This window comes from Bombyx mandarina, chromosome 25 (assembly GCF_030267445.1).
Source record: "Bombyx mandarina strain Sakado chromosome 25, ASM3026744v2".
Taxonomy (NCBI): domain Eukaryota; kingdom Metazoa; phylum Arthropoda; class Insecta; order Lepidoptera; family Bombycidae; genus Bombyx; species Bombyx mandarina.
The window spans coordinates 6,961,831-6,984,939 of record NC_143231.1 but is presented as its reverse complement, the minus strand read 5'-3'; the positions used below and the strand labels follow the sequence as shown (position 1 = coordinate 6,984,939).

Below are 23,109 nucleotides of genomic sequence, written 5' to 3'. Positions count from 1 at the left end.
AAATATTCAACAAACAGCCACAGTAAAACGCTACTATTGCATATCGAATCCGTAACATCTCGCAATATATTCAATCATGACACTGCTGTTTTTGTGAAGAAGGTAAAAAAAAAGATCTTGAATAATTTGTTCTCATTAAATAATTTATTTTATAAACACAACCTTCAATGAAAATTTAATACATATAATTTGCTTCTCTGTAAGTATTCTTAATTTTAAACAACATATTGATTACAATGTCGTATACAGACAGAACCATGACTGGTTCAAATCATGTGCCTATTTTATGCTTATACATTAATATTATTATTATTTATGTTTTTAAAATTTCAGACTTTCCATGTATTTCGAACATTGTAATTCTCATTTTACGGAATCCAATTTTTTAATCTGAATAGCACAGACGGTCTTCTCGCAACACTCGTGTCAGTGTATTCCGTCAATCAGCTGATTGTTAATTTCGCAGTGCAAAAGCTTTGTAAAACAAGTACTTTCGTTTTTTTTTTTAATTATTAAAGTAATCCTGCAAATCGACTGATCTGCGCTTTTCATACATAATGTCGTTCGGACACGAAGAACTTTTTTTGTATTGTATAAAGTACAAATCACAAACCAAAGAAAATTCTAAACCTCGATTTAATTAACATTGCAATATTTAATAGTATACTCCAAACAAACAATAGAATCGTACTGCGAGCACTATAGCAAGATAGAAATAGAAATATATATAATTAATTATAAACTTATCATCATTTACAAACTTGATACTAGACTTGAAGACTTAATGGATTCAAAGAGATGGTGATAGAGGATTATACAACTCATGAGTTCAAGTACCTAGCCTAATAAAACAATATCTTATCTCATATCTTTGAAACTTTATAAACACGAGTACCTACTTTCTTTGGTCTTACTTTATTGTTTACTCTTATTAAAAATATATGTGAAATATGGACTAGAATAAACCGGAAATGGAAATGAAGAACACATTAATTTGTTATTTTGTAGTCCTTCACAGTTCTTGATATTAAAATTATTAAATAGGTAACATTGACAGCCGGGTTAATAAACCGCCTGACAAAGGGAAAATACAAAAGCAACATGAAACTAGAATTAAGTTTTAAATTATATTACGAGGAACCTTTACAAACGGGATGACAGTGCCAAATATTATATTACTGTACTTTTTTTCCTACCTATTCGCTGGTATCCTAGGGAGCTATTCCAGCTAAGGCAGCTAAACATTACATTCCATTACACTGGCATTCTATTCCGTAGGGTTGCTATAATCGTGCCAAAACCTCGAGAGCTAAATTTATAAATTTCGAAAATCTTTGAATTTATTGGCATTCATTAGATACCATAAATAATCCATTTTAAAGTACTTTACATAGTGAAACAAAATCTATTTGTTTACAAAAACTACTTGAATTCCTAACGAATTAGGATATTTGACAAATGTAGTTACAAAAATTGCCTTAGTGAAAAATATATAAGAGCTTCTATAAATATAGCGCATGAAAATATTTACGTTTCTTGCTTTATAGCGCTTTCTCTAACACAAAGAATTCTTGTTCCGTATTTCTGCCAGCACAGAAGCTTAGCTTAAAGCAACAAAACATTCAGTCATCACGCCTTTGATGAATTGTTAGTGTATTCGCATGCGATAGCAATATCTTTATTTAATTTAGAATTATAACTTAAGACTTCCCGCGTTTTACATTGAATCTTCTTTGACTGAAATTCACTGTAGCTATAAATTATTTAAACACATATACACTGTCACAATATTGAGCGTCTTATTTAAATATAGCATTACATAACATTCTCCGGTATCCTTCGTCATTTTCATATTATAACTGCAAGAAAAGAATATGAAAAATTAAAAAACTCCTATTTTATCCATAAAGCTAATAATAATTAAATCTATTAATACAAAAACGATTATATCTTGTAAAAAAAAATTGTGATAGTATTCAATTAAATACATAAATGTATTTAAGAATGTATGTATGCTCCTTCTATTAATTACATTACGGATTCGTTGTCAGCTAAGTAATCCCAGTTAAAATACAATTCTGAGTATTTTTTTCTTTTGTATATTTGGAGTACAGGTCGTCGAACTTGATCAGAAATGAGGTCGTAGTCTCAATTATAGAGTAGCAATTGAACGGATATTCCTCGGTGTCCTTCATAGCAGAAAACAGGCATGAAAAAATTTGAAGAAAAGAACCACGGTCAAAATCTAGTATTTTGGTATTTTATGACAATTTATCGAAATTACTAATTCATCTTCAAATAAGAATCGCTGTTATAATATAGCGAAGTAAAATACAAGAACACGCCTGCGAAGCGAAAACTTGTCATTCTTCAGACGAGGCTTGTGGAGAGTATTAAGCGGTAGGCAGCGGCTTGGCTCTGCCCCTGGCATTGATGAAGTCCATGGGCGACGGTAACCACTCATCATCAGGTTTGCTCGTCTGCCTATAAGGGCAATAAAAATAAACTAATGCTAATCTAAACGTTCGTTTAAATCTAAATCCTGCAATCACAGAATATGTATCTATATATAAAAATGGATTGCTGTTCGTTTAGTCTCGCTAAAACTCCAGAACGGCTGGACCGATTTGGCTAATTTTGGTCTTGATTTAATTGTGGAAGTCTAGAGAAGGTTTTAAAAGGTAGATAAATATGAAAACTCTCGGAATTAAATAATGTTTAGGTCTTTTATTTATCGATTGAGGCACTCCGAAGTCTGCCGGGTCAGCTAGTAGGAATATAATTTACTCACTGAATTCAACGGTAACCTCGAGAGAAACCATGACCGCAAACCCGAGGAGAGCGCACGCGAACTGTAGGAGGCCGCTGCTCCGCTTCCACACCTCAAAGAACACCACGTAGACCAGAGTACCGCAGGCAATGCCCTGAAATATGTTTCTACGATACATAACCCGACAAGCGAAACAGTAAGTGCTGGAGGTAGAAAAAAAAATTATAATAATAATTCAAAAAACCGACTGCGTGCTATTTTAAGTATCTTTTATATGTAAACTAGCGACCCGCCCTCGCTTCGCTTCGGAAACTGTAATTTATTATTGATTTCTCCACTATTTAATGGAAGTTATTATACATATAAACCTTCCTCTTCAATCACTCTATCTATTAAATAAAACCGCATCAAAATCCGTTGCGTAGTTTTAAAGATTTAAGCATACATAGGGACAGAGAAAGCGACTTTGTTTTATACTAGTAGTGATTGCTTATTCTTATTTATGAAGTAAAGAAGCAACATTTTTAATAATTATTATTATATTAACATTGTGTATTAATTGTATGTGTAATTACGGATATATGTATGTACCTATGTTTATATGTATATGTACATGTATGTATATAATATATATTTCACTGGATTGGTACACCGCGCGTAATTCGTTTCCAAATGATTCTTGTCCACCTGATGGTTGTCTGGTAGAGGTCGCTCTTAGCGATAAGACTGCAAATTGTACTTTTTTTGTATTTAATGTATCGCACTGTTTATTTGTTTTTTGGTGTACCATAAAGAATACTTTCTCTCTCTGCGTGTGTTATTCTTTCTTTTTTTTAGGTTTTTCATAAATATGTGTTACCTACCTATATATTTCGTAACAGTTATTTTAAATGCAATTTACGTTAACCTCCAGGCACGAGAAATTTGCATACGTATCAAGTACCGATGGCAATACAATCATTTAATTACTTTGACCTAATTTCAAAAATTCAAGATCACCAAAAGAATAAAATAAAAACCGGTTTTTAGTTGAGCTTGCATACACACACAGCATGTCTTTTAGTTAATCTCTATATATAAAAATAAATTGCTGTTCGTTAGTCTTGCTAAAACTCGAGAACGGCTGGACCGATTTGGCGAATTTTGGTGTTGAATTATTCGTAGAAGTCCAGAGAAGGTTTAAAAGGTGAAAAAATATTTTGTTTTTTCTTTGATGTGTCCCCCGTCGAAGGGATTCCTTTTGTTTGTTTTAAGTTTATTTTATACAAAAGTTTAGGTCTTTTATTTATCGATTGAGGCACTACGAAGTCTGCCGGGTCAGCTAGTATCCTATAAAGAACATTGTCTGATCAATTTACAAAAAAAAAACGCTCGAACGATTTTTCATATCTTTACAATCATTAGCACACTTCACGACTTCCTAAGAAAGCGTCGTACATTTTTAAATAAGTATGTATGTACAGTTAAAGGAAACCACTCGTCATTAAACAGTGGTTGATTAAAAGGCTCAACGCAATAATGCAATTATTTATTTAATCTAAAATTAACAATAGTGCCACGAATTTTTTCTTTAGATAACATACTTTGATATAGATAATGAATATCCAAATCTCGATAAGTAGAAATCACCTGCTTATTTCTACGGTGAAGCAGTGATGCATTCTGATTTCAAAGGTGAGACCGTCGTTATAATATACAACTCAGACTCAGACCCCATGTGTTAAGTTGACTGGCGAAGTTCACATGTTGATGTCTGTCTATAGGCTCCGGTTACAACTTAATACCATGGTCTCCAGTGGTAGATTCTGCGAAGCACTGCTCTTGCTAGGGCCAGTGTCGGCAACACTCCCGGTTTGAGCCCCGTGAGCTCACCTACTAGCTCGGTGAATCTAGAGTAACCCCCCGAGGTTACTAGTAGGTATTAAAAAAATTTACCATGATTATTAATTCTTAAACTTCTTCTTCTATATCGTTCCCTCACTACTGAGGATCGCGACTACATGTGACTTTCTTCCATTGTGTTCGATCATGGGTGGTGGCAGGAATCGCATGGTACAGACTACCACCAAGTGCTTCTCTTACTAGATCTGAGCGCTAAGTGCGAGTTTCTTAACGTTCTCGATAGCGTGAAAGTTAACTCATATTTGTATGGAGTTGAAACGTTTGCCTACGTTTGCCGCTAGGGGCGCTGTTCCAACTGCATACAAAATTGGCTTAACTTTTACGCTATCGAGAACGTTAAGAAACTCGCACTAAGCACACTGACTTAATCTTAAACTAGCTAACCCAAAAAAAAACGTAAGACTGACCTGTAACACCACTGAATAAAGTCCAGCTGCCGCGGCACCTGACCCTCCTACTAGTAAGATCCCAATGCCGATACCCAGGGCTGACATGAACGAAAACGTAAAGATGTAGACGAGAGACAGCCATTTTCTCGTGCCAGCCGCTAACAGTTCAACTCCGATGCAGAAAGCAATGATGTATTTGTGGGCTGACACCGCTCCGAACATGTACCTGGTGGATAGAAGGACTTCAGAGGCGTGCTGTGCCTAATTCTGCCCCGAAATGACATCGTTTCGGACCATTTGTCGGGAGCGCGAATAGCGAATTTGGATGCTCTTTTTTTTCTTTTTCATTAGTGTATTTCTTCAGATTTGAACGTGAATTAATAATGGGGGCTTATTAACTGTTTAGTATCTGTGAAAGTACAATTGTTGGGAATAGTATTAGTTTTTTTTTTCCGAAAATCCACTAAAGTCTCATTAAAGACTCAGAATTTACTGCAACATTATTTTATCTCATCTCGTTCCATTATGCTCTATATCATTTTATTTGTTGCTAATTATATAGTAATAATTGCAGGTTTGCTTAAAGGAAACGAATTCAGGCTAAAAATAATAATAAACAAATCGTTTATCATGAAAATGATGAAGAAGAAGGAGAACCCTTCAAGGTTGCGGTAGAGACGTCGATCGGGTATTAATGGTAGACTGTGGTATTATCAATATCCGTCTATGAGCTATTTTTACTGGTGGTAGGATGTCTTGTGATTGCGTACGCACGGGTAGGTACCACCACCCTGCCTATTTCTGACGTGAAGCAGTAATGCGTTTCAATTTGAAGGGCGGGGCAGCCATAGCTAAAAGTGAGATCTTAGAACTCATGTCTCAAGGTGGGTGGCGGCATTTACGTTGTAGGTGTCTATGGACTCCGGTAACCACTTAACACCAGGTGGACCGTGATCTCGCCCACCCAACTACGCTATAAAAAATCCCTGTCGGCACTAGTAAAATAACGTGATTGCTTTAAAATACTGTTTAAAAATTTCGACCTACAATTTTTATCACTAAGATACAAGTCGAACAGACTTCATATGAGGTAAATGATATGAGAGCTGTAACTGCTTTTGGATTACCCAACCTAAATTAAGTTTTATTTAAATGTGACTTTAGAATAACAATTCAATCACAAATGCCCTAATTTAATCTATAAATATGATATTTGACTTAGAAACAACGTCAAGATCACATTGATGGATGCTCCAGATGCACAGTTTAGAGTCTACGATAAGATACGTAAAGTTGACTGATTAAAAACATTCAAAATAAATCACTAGTTTCTGTTTATACCTATAGTATTTTTTTGATATTCATCGTACTAGTATTTTTAGGTAAATAGGAAAATAAAACATTAAAATTAAGGGCCACCGTCTTTTAAAAATTTAAAATATGATGACAATGCAATCAATAGAGCCTTTTGAACAAATTATAAATAACTGATATTGTAATATCTGATTTATCCACTGAAGTATGAAACCTATCTATGGATTTATCGCATTTCCTTGTATCTATTCATAATTGACAAGAGTCGCTGCACCTTTTTGGCCAAAAATTGTACGCTATTCGCTCTCTGTCACTGCTGTCATTTGTCACATGAATGGCGCAGTGTGGTGTGTATTTTTACTTGCGATTTCTCAAGACACTCACTCTGCTTCTTTGTAATATTATGTTAATAGTAGCCGAGCACAAGTGTGACTAACAATTCAGAATCAAATTTTATTTTTGTATGTATCTGCTTGGTAAGAAAATTTATCAGTAAATATTCCAAATCAAAACAACTTTAACAACAAAAACAGATTAGTCTAGATCAGTAAATTCCTTAATTATCAGATTATATACATTATATGTATGTCTTAAAAGGATTGATGCCAATTGAGCAATGGTAATTCTATGATAAGACCAATAATATCGGTAATTTTTTGACGGTCATTCTTTGTTCCTTAACGCGTATCTGATAGTTTAAATCGATGTTTTAAAGATAAATCGATAACGTGATTAATTTTTTATTTTATTTTATGAATTAATAATCTAAAGTAGGGCCGTGCCATCAATAACTGTTTTAGAAAGAGGACGCATTAAAGTATTTGGGTCTCACTAATCCTGAATAATGTGTTGAAGATAAACATTTGGAGAGATCTTGATACCTACTCCATGCTATTGAGATTAGGATATGTAGATGTTTATGTAAATAAAAATTGGAGGATCTGTTTGTGATTTCGAAATGCAAGTTTTTGAAACTTATGTTATATTTGTTTTTCATAAAAAAAATTGTCGGAGCTAGTCCGCAAGTTGATTTAATCTGCACATAAATAACGATGGTAAAGAAACTACGTAAACCACGTTACTTGTATGATGTGTCCTTTGGAAGTGAATGACCTTGGATTTTTTTTTTCATTGCTGCGATTTATTAGCTGTCTACACGTTTTCTAGATAATGCCTTATCGCATAGTTGAATTGTTTTTAACGGACTATTTACTTGCATTTTTTTAACTAGTATAGAATTGAAATTGTCGTCTATTTATTAAACATTATTTTTGTATTAGTTCCAGCTTTGGCATTGCTTTGGCTTTGCTTAGCAATGGCTTCGTTTTATTGTACATTCTCGTGAATGCTGATACCACCTTGAGACATGAGGAATATGCAATTTTATTATATGATTTTATTATATCCGATCCATCAAAACAGAATTTGCTGAATTTGCACTAAAAATTTGCAGATCGTACGTACGCCTACAAATTTACAACACACCATAACTTCAGTCAAGTAATTGAAGACTTGAGTGGATGAAGGGGATATGATACAATTTGTTAATAAAATAATTCTGAATAAAACGTGCAACAAACTTTTGTGACTTGCACTTTTTCTTCGTACATAACTCATTCATCACGTGCAATTTCTAAAATTAGCCTTTAAACCCGGAGTTTAAGGTCTAATATTCAATGTGAATTCAGTTCAATGTGAAAACTAAAAAATCTTAAAAATGGTATTTAAGCCCTTCATCCACTCATGTCTTCAATTATTGTTTACACATACCAGACATTGGCAACTGAAGACTCTAGGCCGACTGCCAATCCTTCGAACAGTTCGTGAATGGATAGCGCCAGGACTATCAGCAAGCCTCTCAGGGCTGACACCACAGAATCTTCTTGGGATGAATCGAGAACTAAATGACTATGACCGCTATGGGTTTCATTCTCAATTTGTTTGGTCTCTTGGTTTATTTCTGGATCGTTCCCCGAGATGCTCTTCCTTAGGCTGAACGGTTTGGCGTCGTTCTTCTCTGATGGTTTGTGCTCCCTGGCGTGTATGTACAAGTGAACTAATTCTTCGACTAAGTACATCATGAAGAATCCTCCGCACATTATCAAACCGGCAAGGAACACTGGCACATCGGGGATCTCTCCTGTCTCTGCAAATAATAAAAATGTTTATAGAATACGTTCAAGACTTTTTATGTAAACCTTCAATACTTAGTATTCAGGTAAACTACTTTTTTGTCGCATAAATTTGTGACCAATACCGACTAATATTAAGTATACCAGCTTGGCTTTGCCCCTGGCATGGTAGGCAGCGGCTTGGCTCTGCTCCTGGCATAGCTGACGTCCACAGGCGACGGTAACCACTCACCTTTATACCTTTATACCTACCATTACCACTACTACTTATATATTTATAATATTTTTACGGCTAATTTTTTTTATTTTAAGAAGGAAATATTTCTGTTGGCTCGTAGGCCTTTTTAGTTTCGCTAGGACAAATGGCGGTTTAATATCGCGTTTTCGATTTTCATCATATTCTTTCCGACGTTTCGAATTCTTTACAGTTTTAGTGGTCACGGACGACATACTATCATCATAAGTCATCGTTGTAAAAGTAGTTTTAATTACTTCTCGCGAAAATCGAAGAATATACTATTTTACCTTTACCTTTTTATTTACCATACAATTACCTAATTACGATTATACTACTTAATACCTCGTCATATGAGCGTTTCAACCAGCTACTGTTGCTTTCGATCTAGAGCGACAGTTCTTTAAAAGGTAACGTGTTTCAGGTGCCAGTATCTTCTGATCATAAGCCAGTAAATGTCAAGTAACGTCTTCAGGTCATAGGTATTCGCGATTTTGTTAAAACTTAGTAACTTACTAACTGTTAAACTTGCTAAATGTTAACCGATATGAATAACCGCCTACACGATTGGTTGCAAAGTAGGAAAACTGTCTTTCATAGATTTTTGAGTTATGGTAACATCATTCCAATCCACATAACATACTTATCTTAGTATAGCTCTTATCATATTAATACGATAGTATTATGAAATGTTAAGCTACAATTAATATTAGTTGTATAAAGGTGTTCACCATTACGAGATCCTACCTCTCTAAAGAATAACATACTGTTACATACGACCACGAATCACCCACGCGTCTTTTATTTAAATATAATTGCCATAGAATTCCTTCTGACGTTTAATAAGCGTACACTTGAGTGGGAGGTCTTGTCCAGTTGTAATAGTACTTACCTGGTTCCTTCTACTTCTAACTTCATTCGGTTAGTCCTAAATAGTTTGGCCGTTTCGTTCAAAACTAAATATAATGAATTATCAATGAGGTTTTTTTTTTGTATAAAATCGGTATCTACTTATTTTTGATGAACATATGTTTGATTGGACCCATTTTAATATACATTTAATTAGTTATCTATTTCCCAAAATATACCTACAATTTTTCTGGTTGTAAGGAATGCCCAAACCAAACCTTACAAACAGAAAAATTGTAGGTATATTTTGGGAAATTTCGGATTGCAACAATACCTAATCTGTGCTTAGGTATATTTTTAAGGTTTTGAATTTAGCAACAGTATTCTACAGCATTGAATCACACGACGAAATTGGTTGAGAGAGCCGTCGTCTGGGTTGCTTCCTAATCATAATATGGTCCGCCTTTATATTGCTAGTACGCAGTAAATACTCAGAAATCTACGATGATTACCCTAAAATCAAACGGAAAAGCAGTTTTTTTTCTCCCGCCTATTCGTTGGTAGCCTATAAGGGGCTATTTTCAGGTACGCCCGGACGTGTATGCTAGTGTAGGCTCAATTTTCTAACACTAGCCCCACGAAGAGCAGTGCTTTGCAGAATCTACCACCGGCTCGAGACCGTCACACACTGAGAAGATCCGGCGAGAAATTTGGTGGGTTGTGTATGAGACTAAGCAAAAGCAGCAATAGCAAAGTCAAGCGGCAGGGGACTCTTCTCAAATATTAGAGAGTAAAGCTTTTAAAAAAACCTATTCGCTTTAAATATAGATATTTTTACAATTTGATATTAATCGTAGCGTAGGTCTACCTGGTGTCCTACTCTTATCGCCCATTTTGTAGTTGGAGACATCCTTAAGCGATTCATCGCTCCGTGAACAGTTTTATAAGAGGCCCATTACATTACAGTGGACCTGTGTGAACTAATGATAAGCAATTAACTTTACTTCAATAGTAACAGTATATTTGTAAGTAAAGTGTATTGCATTTCCAAGGAGGTAAGACGTGACACGTAAGAAGGTTTCCGTAACTTCATAAGACGAATTATTTGATTGTATTGTTAGAGCGTAACTACGTAAAAATGGCAGAATATTGAAAAAAATATACATTTTTTTTTATTGGTTAGATAGGTGGACGAGCTCACAGCCCACCTGGTGTTAAGTGGTTACTGGAGCCCATAAACATCTACGACGTAAATGCGCCACTCACCTTGAGATACAAGATCTAAGGGCTCAAGTATAGTTAGAGAGGCTGCCCCACGCTTCAAACCGAAACGCATTACTGCTTCACGGCAGAAATAGGCAGGGCGGTGATACCTACCCGCGCGAACTCACAAGAGGTCCTACCACCAGTAATTACGCAAATTATAATTTTGCGTGTTTGATTTTTATTACACGATGTTATTCCTTCACCGTGGAAGTTAATCGTGAACAGTTGAGTACGTATTTCATTAGAAAAAATTGGTACCAGCCTGCGGGATTCGAACACCGGTACATCGCTCAACACGAATGCACCGGACGGACGTCTTATCCTTTAGGCCACGACGACATCGACAAAATTTGTCTAGTAAACATATTTACTATCAACGTCCTTATTAAAAATCCGTAAAAAAACATCACCTCTATGCATATTGCATAATATTTAACTCAAAATAAAACTGTTAGGCATCGCCAACCGGATCTCGCGTATTAAATTGACCAAGTTAGTAGGTAGGTATTTGTCCTTATTTGTGATCAGTGACAATGTTTACAAAATACATTACGAACTTACGAGAACGGTCAACTTGACCAGTTTGAAAACGCGTTAATTTTCTTCATTAAAATACGGCGGCCATCGAATACATGCAACTTATCGCAGTTTAAGTCTATTCTATTTACCATAAATAGAATATACTTATATGTATAAAATTACGATAAAATATGTTTTCCATAATCCAAACTACATTAAAGACTAATAGTATACTAGGTATGAGCGTTAGGATATTTAAGAAACTACCACAGAAATTAGGAGACCTAGGTTATTTTCATACTAAGAAAAAACTAAAAGATAATCTTATTAGTGAAAATTATTATCACATAAATGATTTTCTTACGGACGACATTGAAAATAAATGAATTTTTTAATTATTAGTTGAATTATGGATGAATTAATGATAAATCATTTATTATCTTAATATTTTGCACTGCACTAAAATTCGCATGTCTAATAATGACAAAGCATACACGCTGGTTTTAACTGATGCGATAACTCATTTTCACTATGTTTAGCGAATAAATGATTTTTGTTCTTTCTTTGTTACCGGTAAGCCTGCCCAAGTACTATAGCGAATAAATGACTTTTGTTCTTTCGTTGTTACCGGTAAGCCTGCCCAAGTACTTTAGCGAATAAATAACTTTTGTTCTTTCTTTGTTACCGGTAAGCCTGCCCAAGTACTACCACCACCCTAGCTATTTCTGCTGTGAAGTAATAATGCGTTTTAGTTAGAAAGGTGGGGCAGCCGTGGTATTATAAAACGGAGTTTTAGGATTTATTTTTCAAGGTGGGTGACGGCATTTACGTGGTAAAAACATTTACGTTCTCGATGCATTTGGGCTCCGGTAACCATTTAACACCAAATGGGCCGTGAGCTCGTCCACACATATTTTTATATATATTTATTTTATTGCCCTTGTAGGCAGACGAGCATTCGGCCCACCTGATGGTAAGTGATTACCGTCGCCCATGAACTTTAGCAATGCCAGGGACAGAGCCAAGCCGCTGCCTACCGTGAAACAACAACACAACAATCTGAACAATAACAAAAGAATAAATAGCATTGCTACAGACTGCTAATAAGTGGCACTCGTGCACGCGATTTACCCGTGGTTTGTTTGTGTGTACACCCAAACATGATTTTCCAACAAACTATAACTTGTACATTGGGGTTAACGTGTGCAAGTATACAAGAAAATAAAACGAAGGAATTAAATCAATTATAACCTCAGCAGACGCGGAAACTTGCGACCAATTACCGAAAATATGATCCTCGTAATATCCTCCACAATTAAAAGACATTACTAATCCTAGTGGCACTCGCGTTGTGATATCTACGGTCTTCGGTAACCGCTCAATACCAGGCGGTCCGATTCTGTTTACCCTATTAAAAGCTTCATCATAAAAACTTCTTATAAAGGTTCAGAATTTTCAGTATGATAAAATATCAGTTCTAAATTTCAAACAGCTAATTCGTTACAACATATTAAAAGATTACGTTTAGTATCAACTCACATTTGTCCAGTGTTGGCTCCAAACTTACCTTGCAACAATTCAATGTTTTCGTCCACTTCAGGCAGGAGATGCATGAACGTTGTAGCGAAAAGTACCCCGCCACCAAACGCCAACAGTCCCATCACCAGCTGATTCGAAGACCGCAGGTTGGGATCGCGGGATTTCGTGAACCAGTTGAATTTCTTCGATATCAACAACGGCAAACATCCCACGAACATGGATATGCCGAATAAGGATACCATTGTTACTATTTTAGCGGTTAAAACGTTTTCGACGGCCATGGTTTTCTTTTGTCTTTCTTTTCTTTGACTATTTCGTAATTATTTTTGGAACAGCGTACCAAACGCGTCACGTTCACTCTTCGTTCAGAGATTGACTCGACTGAGCTAGCATCCTGCGCTCCTGCACTTGTAGTGTAGGCGGCTATTGATAACAACACATCATTAATGATAAAATTACTAACAGTCTGTTCTCGCTTGCATCTTAAATTTCGGAAATTCAATAAATTCGTTTTCGAGCTGGCGTTTTCGTCAATCAATCATTTTGACCTTGGATGACTGACAGCGTTATTTTAGGTTGCATTGCAATTTTCCTAATTAAAATGTTTGCTATTAAGCCTGAAAAAAACTTTGACTTTGGCACTTGCATCGCACAAGCGACATTTATTACCTATTGCTTAGATGCTTATGGCCATTATACCATCTATTCCCCAAACATTTTAATTTAAACTAGACTAAGATTTTTCACTACGTAAGCTACTTTAAAAGGAAATTTAATTGTAACATTTAATCAAATTTCAATTGCCTAATCCCCATGCGTTGGACTGATCAGGTGAAAGACCTTACTGAAACCCCACTTAACGAGTGTGTGCGCCGGGCCTCGGTTCGCAAACTGTGGAAAACATCTGTCAAGGCTTTAATGAGCAAGAATTCCACATGACCACGACTGCTCTGCCAAGAGCAACCGATTATGATGAAATGATGATGATGATGAATCTGGTGGACGAGCTCACGGCCCACCTGGTGTTAAGTAGTTGTCGGAGCCCATAGATAGATACCTACAACGTAAATGCCGCCACTCACCTTGACACGAGAGGTCTCAGTTTTTACAGTACAACGACTGCCCCACCCTTCAAACCAAAACGCTATGTTGCTTCACCGCAGAAATAGGCTGGGCAGATATGCCTACCTGTAAGAGCTCATAGAACGTTCTACCAATCAGTAAGAGCTTTCCTATTTTATGGAATCGGCACGTGAGTCTATTTGTAGTTGTGATTTGGTACTTTTTTACTACCATTCTGAACCTTTCCTTGGGAACGGTTGGGCCAATAGTAGTAAGCAAAGAAACTTGAAAATTCTATTGCTAACGGCGTATGATGGGTAAAAAGCCTATGTCTGCCGACAATCTAAAATATTGCGATATTCTCAGAAATATAAGAAGTTAAATATCTAAACTTGATACAATAACACATCTGGCCTGGCTAAACGACAAAGTCTGGACTAAACACGATCCTTTCATCCCAAAAAAAAACCTAAAATGGTTTTATACAAAAATGTTGTGGATTTTTTAAAAATTAATTTGAATTCAATTTAAGGAGTTAGACACCCCTAATAATGAAACGTCCGTAAAATCAGTCGTGTATATCACGCAGTTGATCCATTTGAGTTGTTGTTTTTTTTTGCGAGTTTTATATTATGCTTTTCATATCTTTGGATCCGAGATACTGTTTGTTAAATCACAGTAAACAATGTTCTTTCAATAAAACCTTGCGCAAACACTTCTTATATACTTATGAAGTTTTTATACTTTGTGAGAAAGGAATTTAAAGCAAATGCTCCCGCGTCATTGTGCTTTTGTCCTTAGATGCTCCATTGTTCCCGCCCATGTTCCAGAATATATTTTTTTACGGCACTACCTACTCTGTTTGACTGTGATTATATTAAGATCGTGTCATAAATCACTAACAGTTTCGCTTGCTGTATCTGGGTATTTAACATTTATTTTTAAACGTATAAACGCTTTAATATCGATGTGTAGGAAATATTAGATTGGACTTTGTTTCCGTTTACTTATTTGTTTATTCTTGACAAATGGAAATTTAATATCAAAATATCCATTAATTTGTAATCATGATTTTAGCAAATAATTTCAGTGATTGGCCATCTTCTTTATTATCATTGTAGAATTATAGTGTGAATGAAATTGAATGAATCATTCATGTTGTCCCATTGTCACCGAACTTGTTGCTTGTTAGTAACAGTTGTAAACATTCGTGTTAAACAGAACAAAATGCCGCATACAGTAACATGGTGAAAAGAAAATATGTTTTAGCTTCCATTCTAGCCGTAACTTTGATTAGTTGGATATATTGGAGTTCAAACCATGAAGTAAATAACACTATAAAAATACTTTCTGAACAAGAAAGTTTTAAACATACAATTATTCAACCAAGTGACAAAATGTGTACAGGTACTGCAGCATTAATTAAATGCATTTAGATTACATTTACATGGTCATACTTTATTATGTCTTATTTACGTTTTGGTGTGCAATAAATTATTCTAAATTGAGATAGCTAGTGTATTTTGTAACCAAAGATAACCAATGAACTGCATAATTGTGGGTGTTTTGTTTAATTGTTTTGAAATTCAATTAAGTGGTTATCTTAATACATTCGTTCAAGCGATTGTACGGCTCTAGCGCGAGACGTCACAGGTTCGAGGCCAGGCACGTTTCCATTTTTTCCAAAGATTATGATTTTATGTACTCTAATAACTACCTACGTAATATTATAATATGTAGGTAGTTACTCTCTTAGGTTTTCGCCAGTCGTAAAGATATTTAAATCAGTTTTTTGTGTTGTATAAAACTGTTCTGAAAAACTTGTAAGTGTCACAAAACCGTAAAAGTACTTTAATTTAATTATATTATGTTTAAGTACTCACTTCGGTAGCTTGTTAATGATTTAAGTGATACAGCAAGAAGCATCTTTCGTTGGTTTGATGCGATTAAGTTATTCTCGTGGGATTTTTTCACAAAACTGCATAACATCTCTTATTGGAAAATAAAAAGATTTCGTTTGTCGATAAGTTGTTTTTAAATGCGGGAACTGTGGTACTTAAAGTTCTTGATGCGTTGATGATGAGGTATGAAGGCTGGAATTGTTCCGTCGTATGTCACCAGTGTGGAGATATAAGACAAAGGCATGATTTTCCACCGAGCAGGTATATTTGCTCGGTAGACCGACGGTCCAATTTTTTTTTTTTTTAACCTACCTCTGCTGATACGCCTGAAGAGGCTATTTAAGCTTTACCCTAGCGTGTAAGTGAGCTCTCGGGGCTCAAACCGAAGGTGTCGCTAACACTAGTCCTAGTAAGAGCAGTGCTTCGCAGAATCTACCACTGAATCGGAAATGCGACCCACTGAGAAGATCCGGCAAGAAACTCAGTGGACTATGTCAATGGGTTAATTTAAGGACGGTGACCGGCGGCGGTCCAAATGTTGTTCGTTATATGTAAGGCTATCTTGAAAATGTCGTAAGCGAAATTCAGGCATTTGTCAAATACCTTGTGTTGTATGATGGCTACCACCACAGTAAACATTAACTGATTGTTAATTTTTTTTACAGGAAATCCCTTTCTAGTAATTATAGTTACATCGTATGTGGGCCATATTGAACTACGAAGTGCTCACAGAAGAGCCATGCCTCAAAAACTTCTGGAATCCATGAACGCTAAAAGAGTATTCTTATTGGCTAAAATTCCTGAAAAAGAAAAGTAAATATTCGATCAATTTTTTTATTAATTTTTTTTTATGTATATTTTATGTAATAGTCTTATTACTTACTGGACAAGTGAGATGCATCAGATATTAAAATTACATCATTTTGAAGTTCAGTATTTACGTAAGTTCGCTTCGGACTTTGCGACCACTAATTCAGTCAAATATTTTCATTTATTGACCACGAACCGATCGATAGAACCGAAGATACTATAATAATATTTAATCGTTTTCATTATTCGTAATTATGCACCGTTTCAGAATCATCACGCAAGAGGCAATAATAGACGAAAGCAATATATTCGGAGATATCCTACAAGGATCTTTCGTAGAAAATTATAGAAATCTAACGTTCAAGCATCTGATGGGCTTGCAGTGGGCCTCCACAGCGTGCAGCAATGCATCGTACATTTTAAAAGTCGACGATGATACCGTTTTTAATTTAGAAAGGACTTATCGATTACTAGAAACTTTAGATGCAAATGACATTTTCCTTCTGGGTTACATTCTCAATAATACGAAGCCAAGAAGGAATAAAGAAAACAAATGGTATGTTACTCGGGAAGAATACTCTAGAAAAAACTACCCTGCTTACTTATCGGGGTGGTATTACATAACTACGCCAAAAACGGCCCGCAAAATAACCGAGGAAGCTATATACCATCCTAAATTCTGGATTGACGACATTTTAATTACCGGTATGCTCACTGAAGCTTTACATATTAAATTACGACAATTACCAAGAGATTATTGGTTGGAATATTACGAGTTACTCGAGTGTTGTTTAAGAGATATGATAAATAAACAAATTAATTGCGATTCGGCTGTTGGACCGAACGGTGGGAGAGAGAATTTGATTGTAGAATTTAATGACGCAATAAGAAACTGTGATAAATCGAAAAAGTGCACGAAACGTGATGAAAGCACGCCGTTAAAGAAAGTATGCATTGTGAACAGTGAAAGAACTATATTTAGTAATGGTCAACCTCAAGTGGAGTTATATAAATTATAACACATACTCTGTCTTATCAATATGATTCGGATTGGCCAATTATTAGGAATGTAAAATATGTATTGCTTATCTAACTAATACCATTTAATCTATCTAATCATATAAGTAGAAAAATCAATACAAATGGAAAATTCATTATTTTATATCAATGAATAAATAACGTAATATTATTATATTGACAACTGATTTATTTAACGATTTACATTATTGCATATAAATAATATATATTACAAAACATAAAAAAGAAAATGAACGATTTAGGAAGACATGATTTCAAATTTGAAATATTTTCATTACATACACCTAATTTTCATTACCATATTTTTATTTTAGAAATTGATTCTATAAGTAATTATAGTCTTAATACTAAAAACTCTTTTAATAATTTTCATGCGTCTTTCCAATTCATTTATTAAAATTACTTTTACGATTTTGCATTTGTATGTGGTTCCTATCTAAAAATGTCTAAATATCCTCAATAATCTAAAATACTTCCAATCCGTATTTTAAACAGTGTGTTTGGATAGTTTGCACACTTTTATCTCAAAATTATAGCCTGACATAATACTGAATGAACCACAAATTCAACAGTAAAATGATAATATCATCAACATTCCTAACACAAACTGTTTTTATTTATTTATTTTCAAGAAGTCTTATCTGCATAAGGTACAGTTTATTAACAACATAAACAACTATCCATTAGTGAGGTCTTGAAAGTCAGTCTTTAAAAAATCCTAGCTCAACTTGTATCAAACGTCAATTAACATAGGTAACGAAATCATTCAATCTAATTTTAACTAATTTAAAGCCTTCAGATAACACGAAAACTTGCACACATATCAAAGGGCACAAGAATACAATATTTTTTTTCTGATGATAATAAAGTACAATAATATACCTAATATCTTGACCAGAATAAAAATATTTAATTTCACCTTTTAGTACCTATATACAAGGTTCTCTAATAGTTTTATCTTTAAATCATCAAAAGTATTATTATAACAATATTTACTACCATTTAAATATTTGTCTACAGAGCTTTTCAAATACACTGAATACATACATAAATATCTATCATCATTACACATCTAAAAATATACACAGCTTGCATTCGTTTTTTTCATTTCCCATTTCACTTAAAAAGAAAATTGATCTAAACAAATCTTAAAAGGCACAACTGTTATTGCAAATTTGTTAACCATTAATGATAAATAAAAAACAGTATAATTTAACAAATATATAAATGATAGCTATTCAATAAAATCTGGGATTGACTACTAGATTATTGAACTAAATCAAAAACATTTTTTTAAATATTTGTACTAACTCAACTGCTACGTACCAAATGCAAACAGATATACAGTCACCAAAAAAACGAAGTCAAAATTTTACTAATAAAATAATCTACTAATATCAAGAACTCATCCATGTGTTAGTAATAGAACTACCGTTTACGATACAGTCTTTGAATCCTTTCATCACATAAGATGATTGATACCATTTTATTGTGTCAGTGGATTCAATTTCATTTAATTCTTCACAGTTTTCATTGAAACTATCCTCATTGCCAATATCAGTAGTGGATACATCACAAAAAATTTTAAACTCATTACAACAGGTAAAATTTTCAGTATTTCCTGTTCTGAAATTGATTACAATTATTCTAGAACTAGCAGGAATTCGGTGACCACTTGTAAATGAATAGTTACTTGTATCCAGCAAAGCATCTTGATCTTTAAAGGTTCTTTTCTTTAGAAAAACAAACATGTTTGTTGGAGCTAAAGTGTTTAAGAACATTTCATTCAATTTCTCAGAGGTCACTACTGCTCTGTAAAGAAAAGTATTATTACAATGGGTCAAATAAAATAATTTTTCTCCCCTATATTCTAAATTTAACAATAAAAAATAATGGTAGTGACTAAGTGATTTCTAATTTTTTCCAAAAACCTTCTGCAAATTCATGTTGTAATGCAGAAGCAAATGAAAATCAATAATTGGATCCAGTTTGAGGGAATTTCAGTTTTAAGAGAATTGAGACTTTATAGTTGTCAGAGTGAGTGATGTTATTGAAATTGTAGTGTCTCTATAAAGAGAACAGAATAAAGGTGAATTCTTTATTTTGAGCTGGCATGCATGGACAAATATGCATAAATACTTGTTTTTTTAGTAAATTGAATTACATCACAAATCAGCCAACAGAATTATGATTGTCAAACCTGTGGAAAGTCTCTGTAAGATAAGAATAAAAGTCATATCATTGCTGCAGAAATAAGCAAAGCTTATAATAATACACTTAACTAACATATTTATATGCAATAAAAGGATCTGAAAGATCAAGAATTCATTAAATAAGAAAATCATCGAAATAATGTGTAATGTGTGTAATAACAAGATTCTTTAACAAAATCTCTTTTGTCTTGCATTGGATAAATGTGAATTTTTTGATAACCAATTACAATGGATATATGTAAAAAAATGTTATAAATAACTGTAAGAGCAGATTCAGACTCACCTAAATACATTTCTATGTATTTTTTGGTCACTGGCTATGAGACTTGAATGACACTGTGGTCTGTGGCAAGTAGCTGGCAGTATCAATCTATACACTTCCTTACAAGTTATAGGTGTAGCTCCGAGAATTATGCACACCTCATCTGGCATTGATGGGCTGTTAATTTCAAGAAGCAGACTCTGAAAAACATGGTGTCTTAAAATGCAAATGGAAAAAATTTGGGTTCCAAGTAAGATGATCAAGGTTTAATAGTTAAATCCACAAATACCGAATAAATTGTAAAAACTTGTTTTGTAGCTATTCAAACTATAAAGTAGACAAGTGCATCAATATCACATTCTAATATTCCATTAGATATATGCAGACAGACAAAGTTAATAAAAGTGTGTTATAAAAGACTGACATGTGAGAGATATTTTCATTATTGCTTTTATTCACAAACAAGTATAGTTACTGTTGGGTATAGTACTAAGGGCCTGCATCTGAGGGCTCTTGTTAAATCTCATTTGAAGAAGTATATATATGTATATCATTCTGCTCAGGTAACACAGTGGAGAGGAGGGACGTGGCAACTATATTACTGAGAACTGGAATGAATATCATCTCAACGGTTCCTCAGATCACTAATGGAATATATGTTATAAAAAACAATGAAACGAAGTCCCACTGTAGAGCCAGAAGTTTTAAGCATTCCTTGAAAAAAGGATTATTGATAATGGCCTTTTCTTGTACAGAGTCAAATTTAAGAAGCAGGTATTTGAGAGCCCAGGCCTACAGACGAAAACAATACTCCAAGCAAGGCCTAACTTGTGCTTTTTAAAACATAAATCTATTCTGAAAACCGCTCGAAAGCCCAAGTCCAAGATTTTTAATACCTTGGGAAGATTGCAGTGATACACAGGCATATATCTTTTATTGATTACCTTTAGGATAAGATCTAAATTTTTCAGTGCGCTTTCTGCAGTACGGAAGTGTTTTTCACTTTGAAAGCTTTCTTTTCTATTTTCGTGATCCAGTTCCTTCCTTTTGGTGATAAGTTGCTTCAACCATGGATAGGTATAAGGAATCTGCAGTCTTTGATACGCTATAAATTTTATTAATTCTGCAACAACGTGACCACATGATATGGTCGTTAGTTGATCACCAATATTTATTTCAAGCTTTAAGTGTTTGTTTGGAGTAGACGAACTCATTGTGAGGAGAGGACCAATATTTTTATTTTGCGTTGACTATCTTTTTATCAATATAAATAGTTTTCAGTATTTAAATATGGCATTGTGATTTTATTAGAACTTTATAAATTTCGAAACACTTTTGACCAGTAAACTTCTAGCACAGGTTTATGGGATTTTATGATAGAGACCTGGTAACTAAGACTTTTAAGTCATGTCTCATTTTAATTTATATTATTATTTTTATGAAAAATGATGAAATGAAATTAAATGAAATGAAGATGATTAATTTGAGACATTAATCAACTGGGATGAAATGAAATGAAATGAGATGAGATGATATGGGATGAAATATAATCTTAGTAAAATGGTGGTCATTTACTGAAATTTTTTCAGTGAACTTTTTGGAGGATCCCGAGAAGTTACGTCCAGTGGCTTTGTTTCATTTTCTCACATTTGTGCACTTTCACAGATATTAAACAGTTAATAAACCACCGTTATTACATATTTAAACCTGAAGAAACACTAAATAGGCAAAATAAAACAAATCACACTTCACCCCTCGCGTTCCCGCCAAAAAGTCTCCTCTAGCACCCCTCCTGGATGAACCTTTGTTCGCCCACAAATCTTGATTAAACTGGAAAGGCTTCTGGGACACCAGTAATCCATAATGCATAAATTAAAAAAATATGCAGTAACTAATCTAATAATCTGTGTATACGCCTAGTTGAAGACACTGTAATAGATTAAACACAAGACAAGGTTGTTTAGCAGCTAGTTGTTCCTTCATGGTTTGCAGTGGCTGAAAACAGATACCTGCCGTAATCGTTTGGCAAGATTCTAGAAAGCTGTAGTGAATGACACCGGCGCGTGGCATCTGTTTCTTCCGTGAAGCAGAATGCGTTTCGGTTTGAAGGGTGGGTCAGCCGTGGTAACTAACTATACTGACTATAATTAGAATCGGATTCGAACACCAGTGAATCGCTCAACATTAATGCCCCGAACGTCTTATCCCTTAGGCCACGACGCGGACGCGGCGACGATTTCAAGACATATAACATAATATAATATAAATGTAACATAACTTATTAGACAAAATAAAACAAATAACACAACTTCACTCCTCGCGTTCCGTCCAAAATGTCTCACTACCTACGAGATGGCAAAAGTGCATATATAACAACAATGTATACTTTGATTAATTAAATATATCTTACAAAAAAAAAAAAAAAATCCTCCCATACAAAACGCCAATTTCATTTTCCCTACCTATTCTAGTAGCCTCGAGGGATTATTCTAAATTCACCGAGCTTGTAAGTGAACTCACGGGATTCAAACCTGACGACGTTGCTAACACGAACCACTGAGAAGATCCGGCGAGAAACTCAGTGGGCTGTGTCTGCGGGTTAATTTACTCGTTGAACCCTTCGTCGCAAGCAACGGGTTCAACGAGAACGATGACCGGTGCTTGAGGTACCTAAAAGCACCTTTAGTGGATGGGCAGGATCTGAAATGACACCACAATTTCATATGTAAGGACTTAATATATAATAAAATATTAGGCTGTATGGGACGGCACTTTGGCCTTTCCAGTTGGAAAAATAAAAGTACTGTTACTGTAATTCGCGCCAAATTTTTGACATGTAGTCTCGTAGAATTATACGACTAGGAGAATAAACACAGGATTTTTTTGCCGATTTACTTACCTATAATGT

At 34.5% G+C, this 23,109-nt stretch overlaps 4 protein-coding genes across 4 annotated transcripts in view; 2 read left to right on the top strand and 2 right to left on the bottom strand.

The window, feature by feature from the left end:
• Nucleotides 1-122: 122 nt before the first annotated feature.
• LOC114247833 (zinc transporter ZIP1) lies at nucleotides 123-13,339 on the bottom strand. Its single transcript, XM_028180889.2, has 5 exons — nucleotides 12,944-13,339; nucleotides 8,146-8,521; nucleotides 5,080-5,287; nucleotides 2,792-2,924; nucleotides 123-1,859 (listed from the first exon to the last, which is right to left on the bottom strand). Exons 1-5 carry the CDS (start codon nucleotides 13,194-13,196, stop codon nucleotides 1,849-1,851), a joined length of 981 nt encoding a protein of 326 aa, XP_028036690.2. The 5' UTR covers nucleotides 13,197-13,339; the 3' UTR covers nucleotides 123-1,848.
• A 1,786-nt stretch (nucleotides 13,340-15,125) lies between these two features.
• On the top strand, nucleotides 15,126-17,880 carry LOC114247822 (beta-1,3-galactosyltransferase 5). The gene is made up of 3 exons (XM_028180876.2): nucleotides 15,126-15,384; nucleotides 16,544-16,691; nucleotides 16,957-17,880. Exons 1-3 carry the CDS (start codon nucleotides 15,222-15,224, stop codon nucleotides 17,705-17,707), a joined length of 1,062 nt encoding a protein of 353 aa, XP_028036677.2. The 5' UTR covers nucleotides 15,126-15,221; the 3' UTR covers nucleotides 17,708-17,880.
• LOC114247823 (uncharacterized) lies at nucleotides 17,875-22,938 on the bottom strand. Its single transcript, XM_028180877.2, has 3 exons — nucleotides 21,146-22,938; nucleotides 20,223-20,401; nucleotides 17,875-19,538 (listed from the first exon to the last, which is right to left on the bottom strand). The coding sequence occupies exons 1-3, from the start codon at nucleotides 21,413-21,415 to the stop codon at nucleotides 19,124-19,126; spliced, it is 864 nt and encodes a 287-aa protein (XP_028036678.2). The 5' UTR covers nucleotides 21,416-22,938; the 3' UTR covers nucleotides 17,875-19,123.
• The window catches only part of Enoph (enolase-phosphatase E1), a 37,199-nt gene continuing 36,981 nt past the window's right edge, over nucleotides 22,892-23,109 (top strand). The window contains exon 1 of the mRNA XM_089738659.1: nucleotides 22,892-22,926. Coding sequence (XP_089594785.1) covers nucleotides 22,907-22,926 — 20 coding nt within the window. The 5' untranslated portion in view covers nucleotides 22,892-22,906. The remainder of the gene's footprint in view (nucleotides 22,927-23,109) is intronic.

Coding starts and splice junctions, on each gene's coding strand:
- LOC114247823 (XM_028180877.2), bottom strand. CDS start 21,415: ATGAGTTCGTCTACTCCAAACAAACACTTAAAGCTTGAAATAAATATT. Junction 20,402..21,145: donor ATTTAGATCTTATCCTAAAG/GTAATCAATAAA, acceptor CATGTTTTTCAG/AGTCTGCTTCTTGAAATTAA. Junction 19,539..20,222: donor ATACATAGAAATGTATTTAG/GTGAGTCTGAAT, acceptor TTTTCTTTACAG/AGCAGTAGTGACCTCTGAGA.
- LOC114247833 (XM_028180889.2), bottom strand. CDS start 13,196: ATGGCCGTCGAAAACGTTTTAACCGCTAAAATAGTAACAATGGTATCC. Junction 5,288..8,145: donor TCTTCAGTTGCCAATGTCTG/GTATGTGTAAAC, acceptor TCTATCCACCAG/GTACATGTTCGGAGCGGTGT. Junction 2,925..5,079: donor TTTATTCAGTGGTGTTACAG/GTCAGTCTTACG, acceptor AACATATTTCAG/GGCATTGCCTGCGGTACTCT.
- LOC114247822 (XM_028180876.2), top strand. CDS start 15,222: ATGGTGAAAAGAAAATATGTTTTAGCTTCCATTCTAGCCGTAACTTTG. Junction 15,385..16,543: donor AAGTGACAAAATGTGTACAG/GTACTGCAGCAT, acceptor TTTTTTTTACAG/GAAATCCCTTTCTAGTAATT. Junction 16,692..16,956: donor AAAATTCCTGAAAAAGAAAA/GTAAATATTCGA, acceptor GCACCGTTTCAG/AATCATCACGCAAGAGGCAA.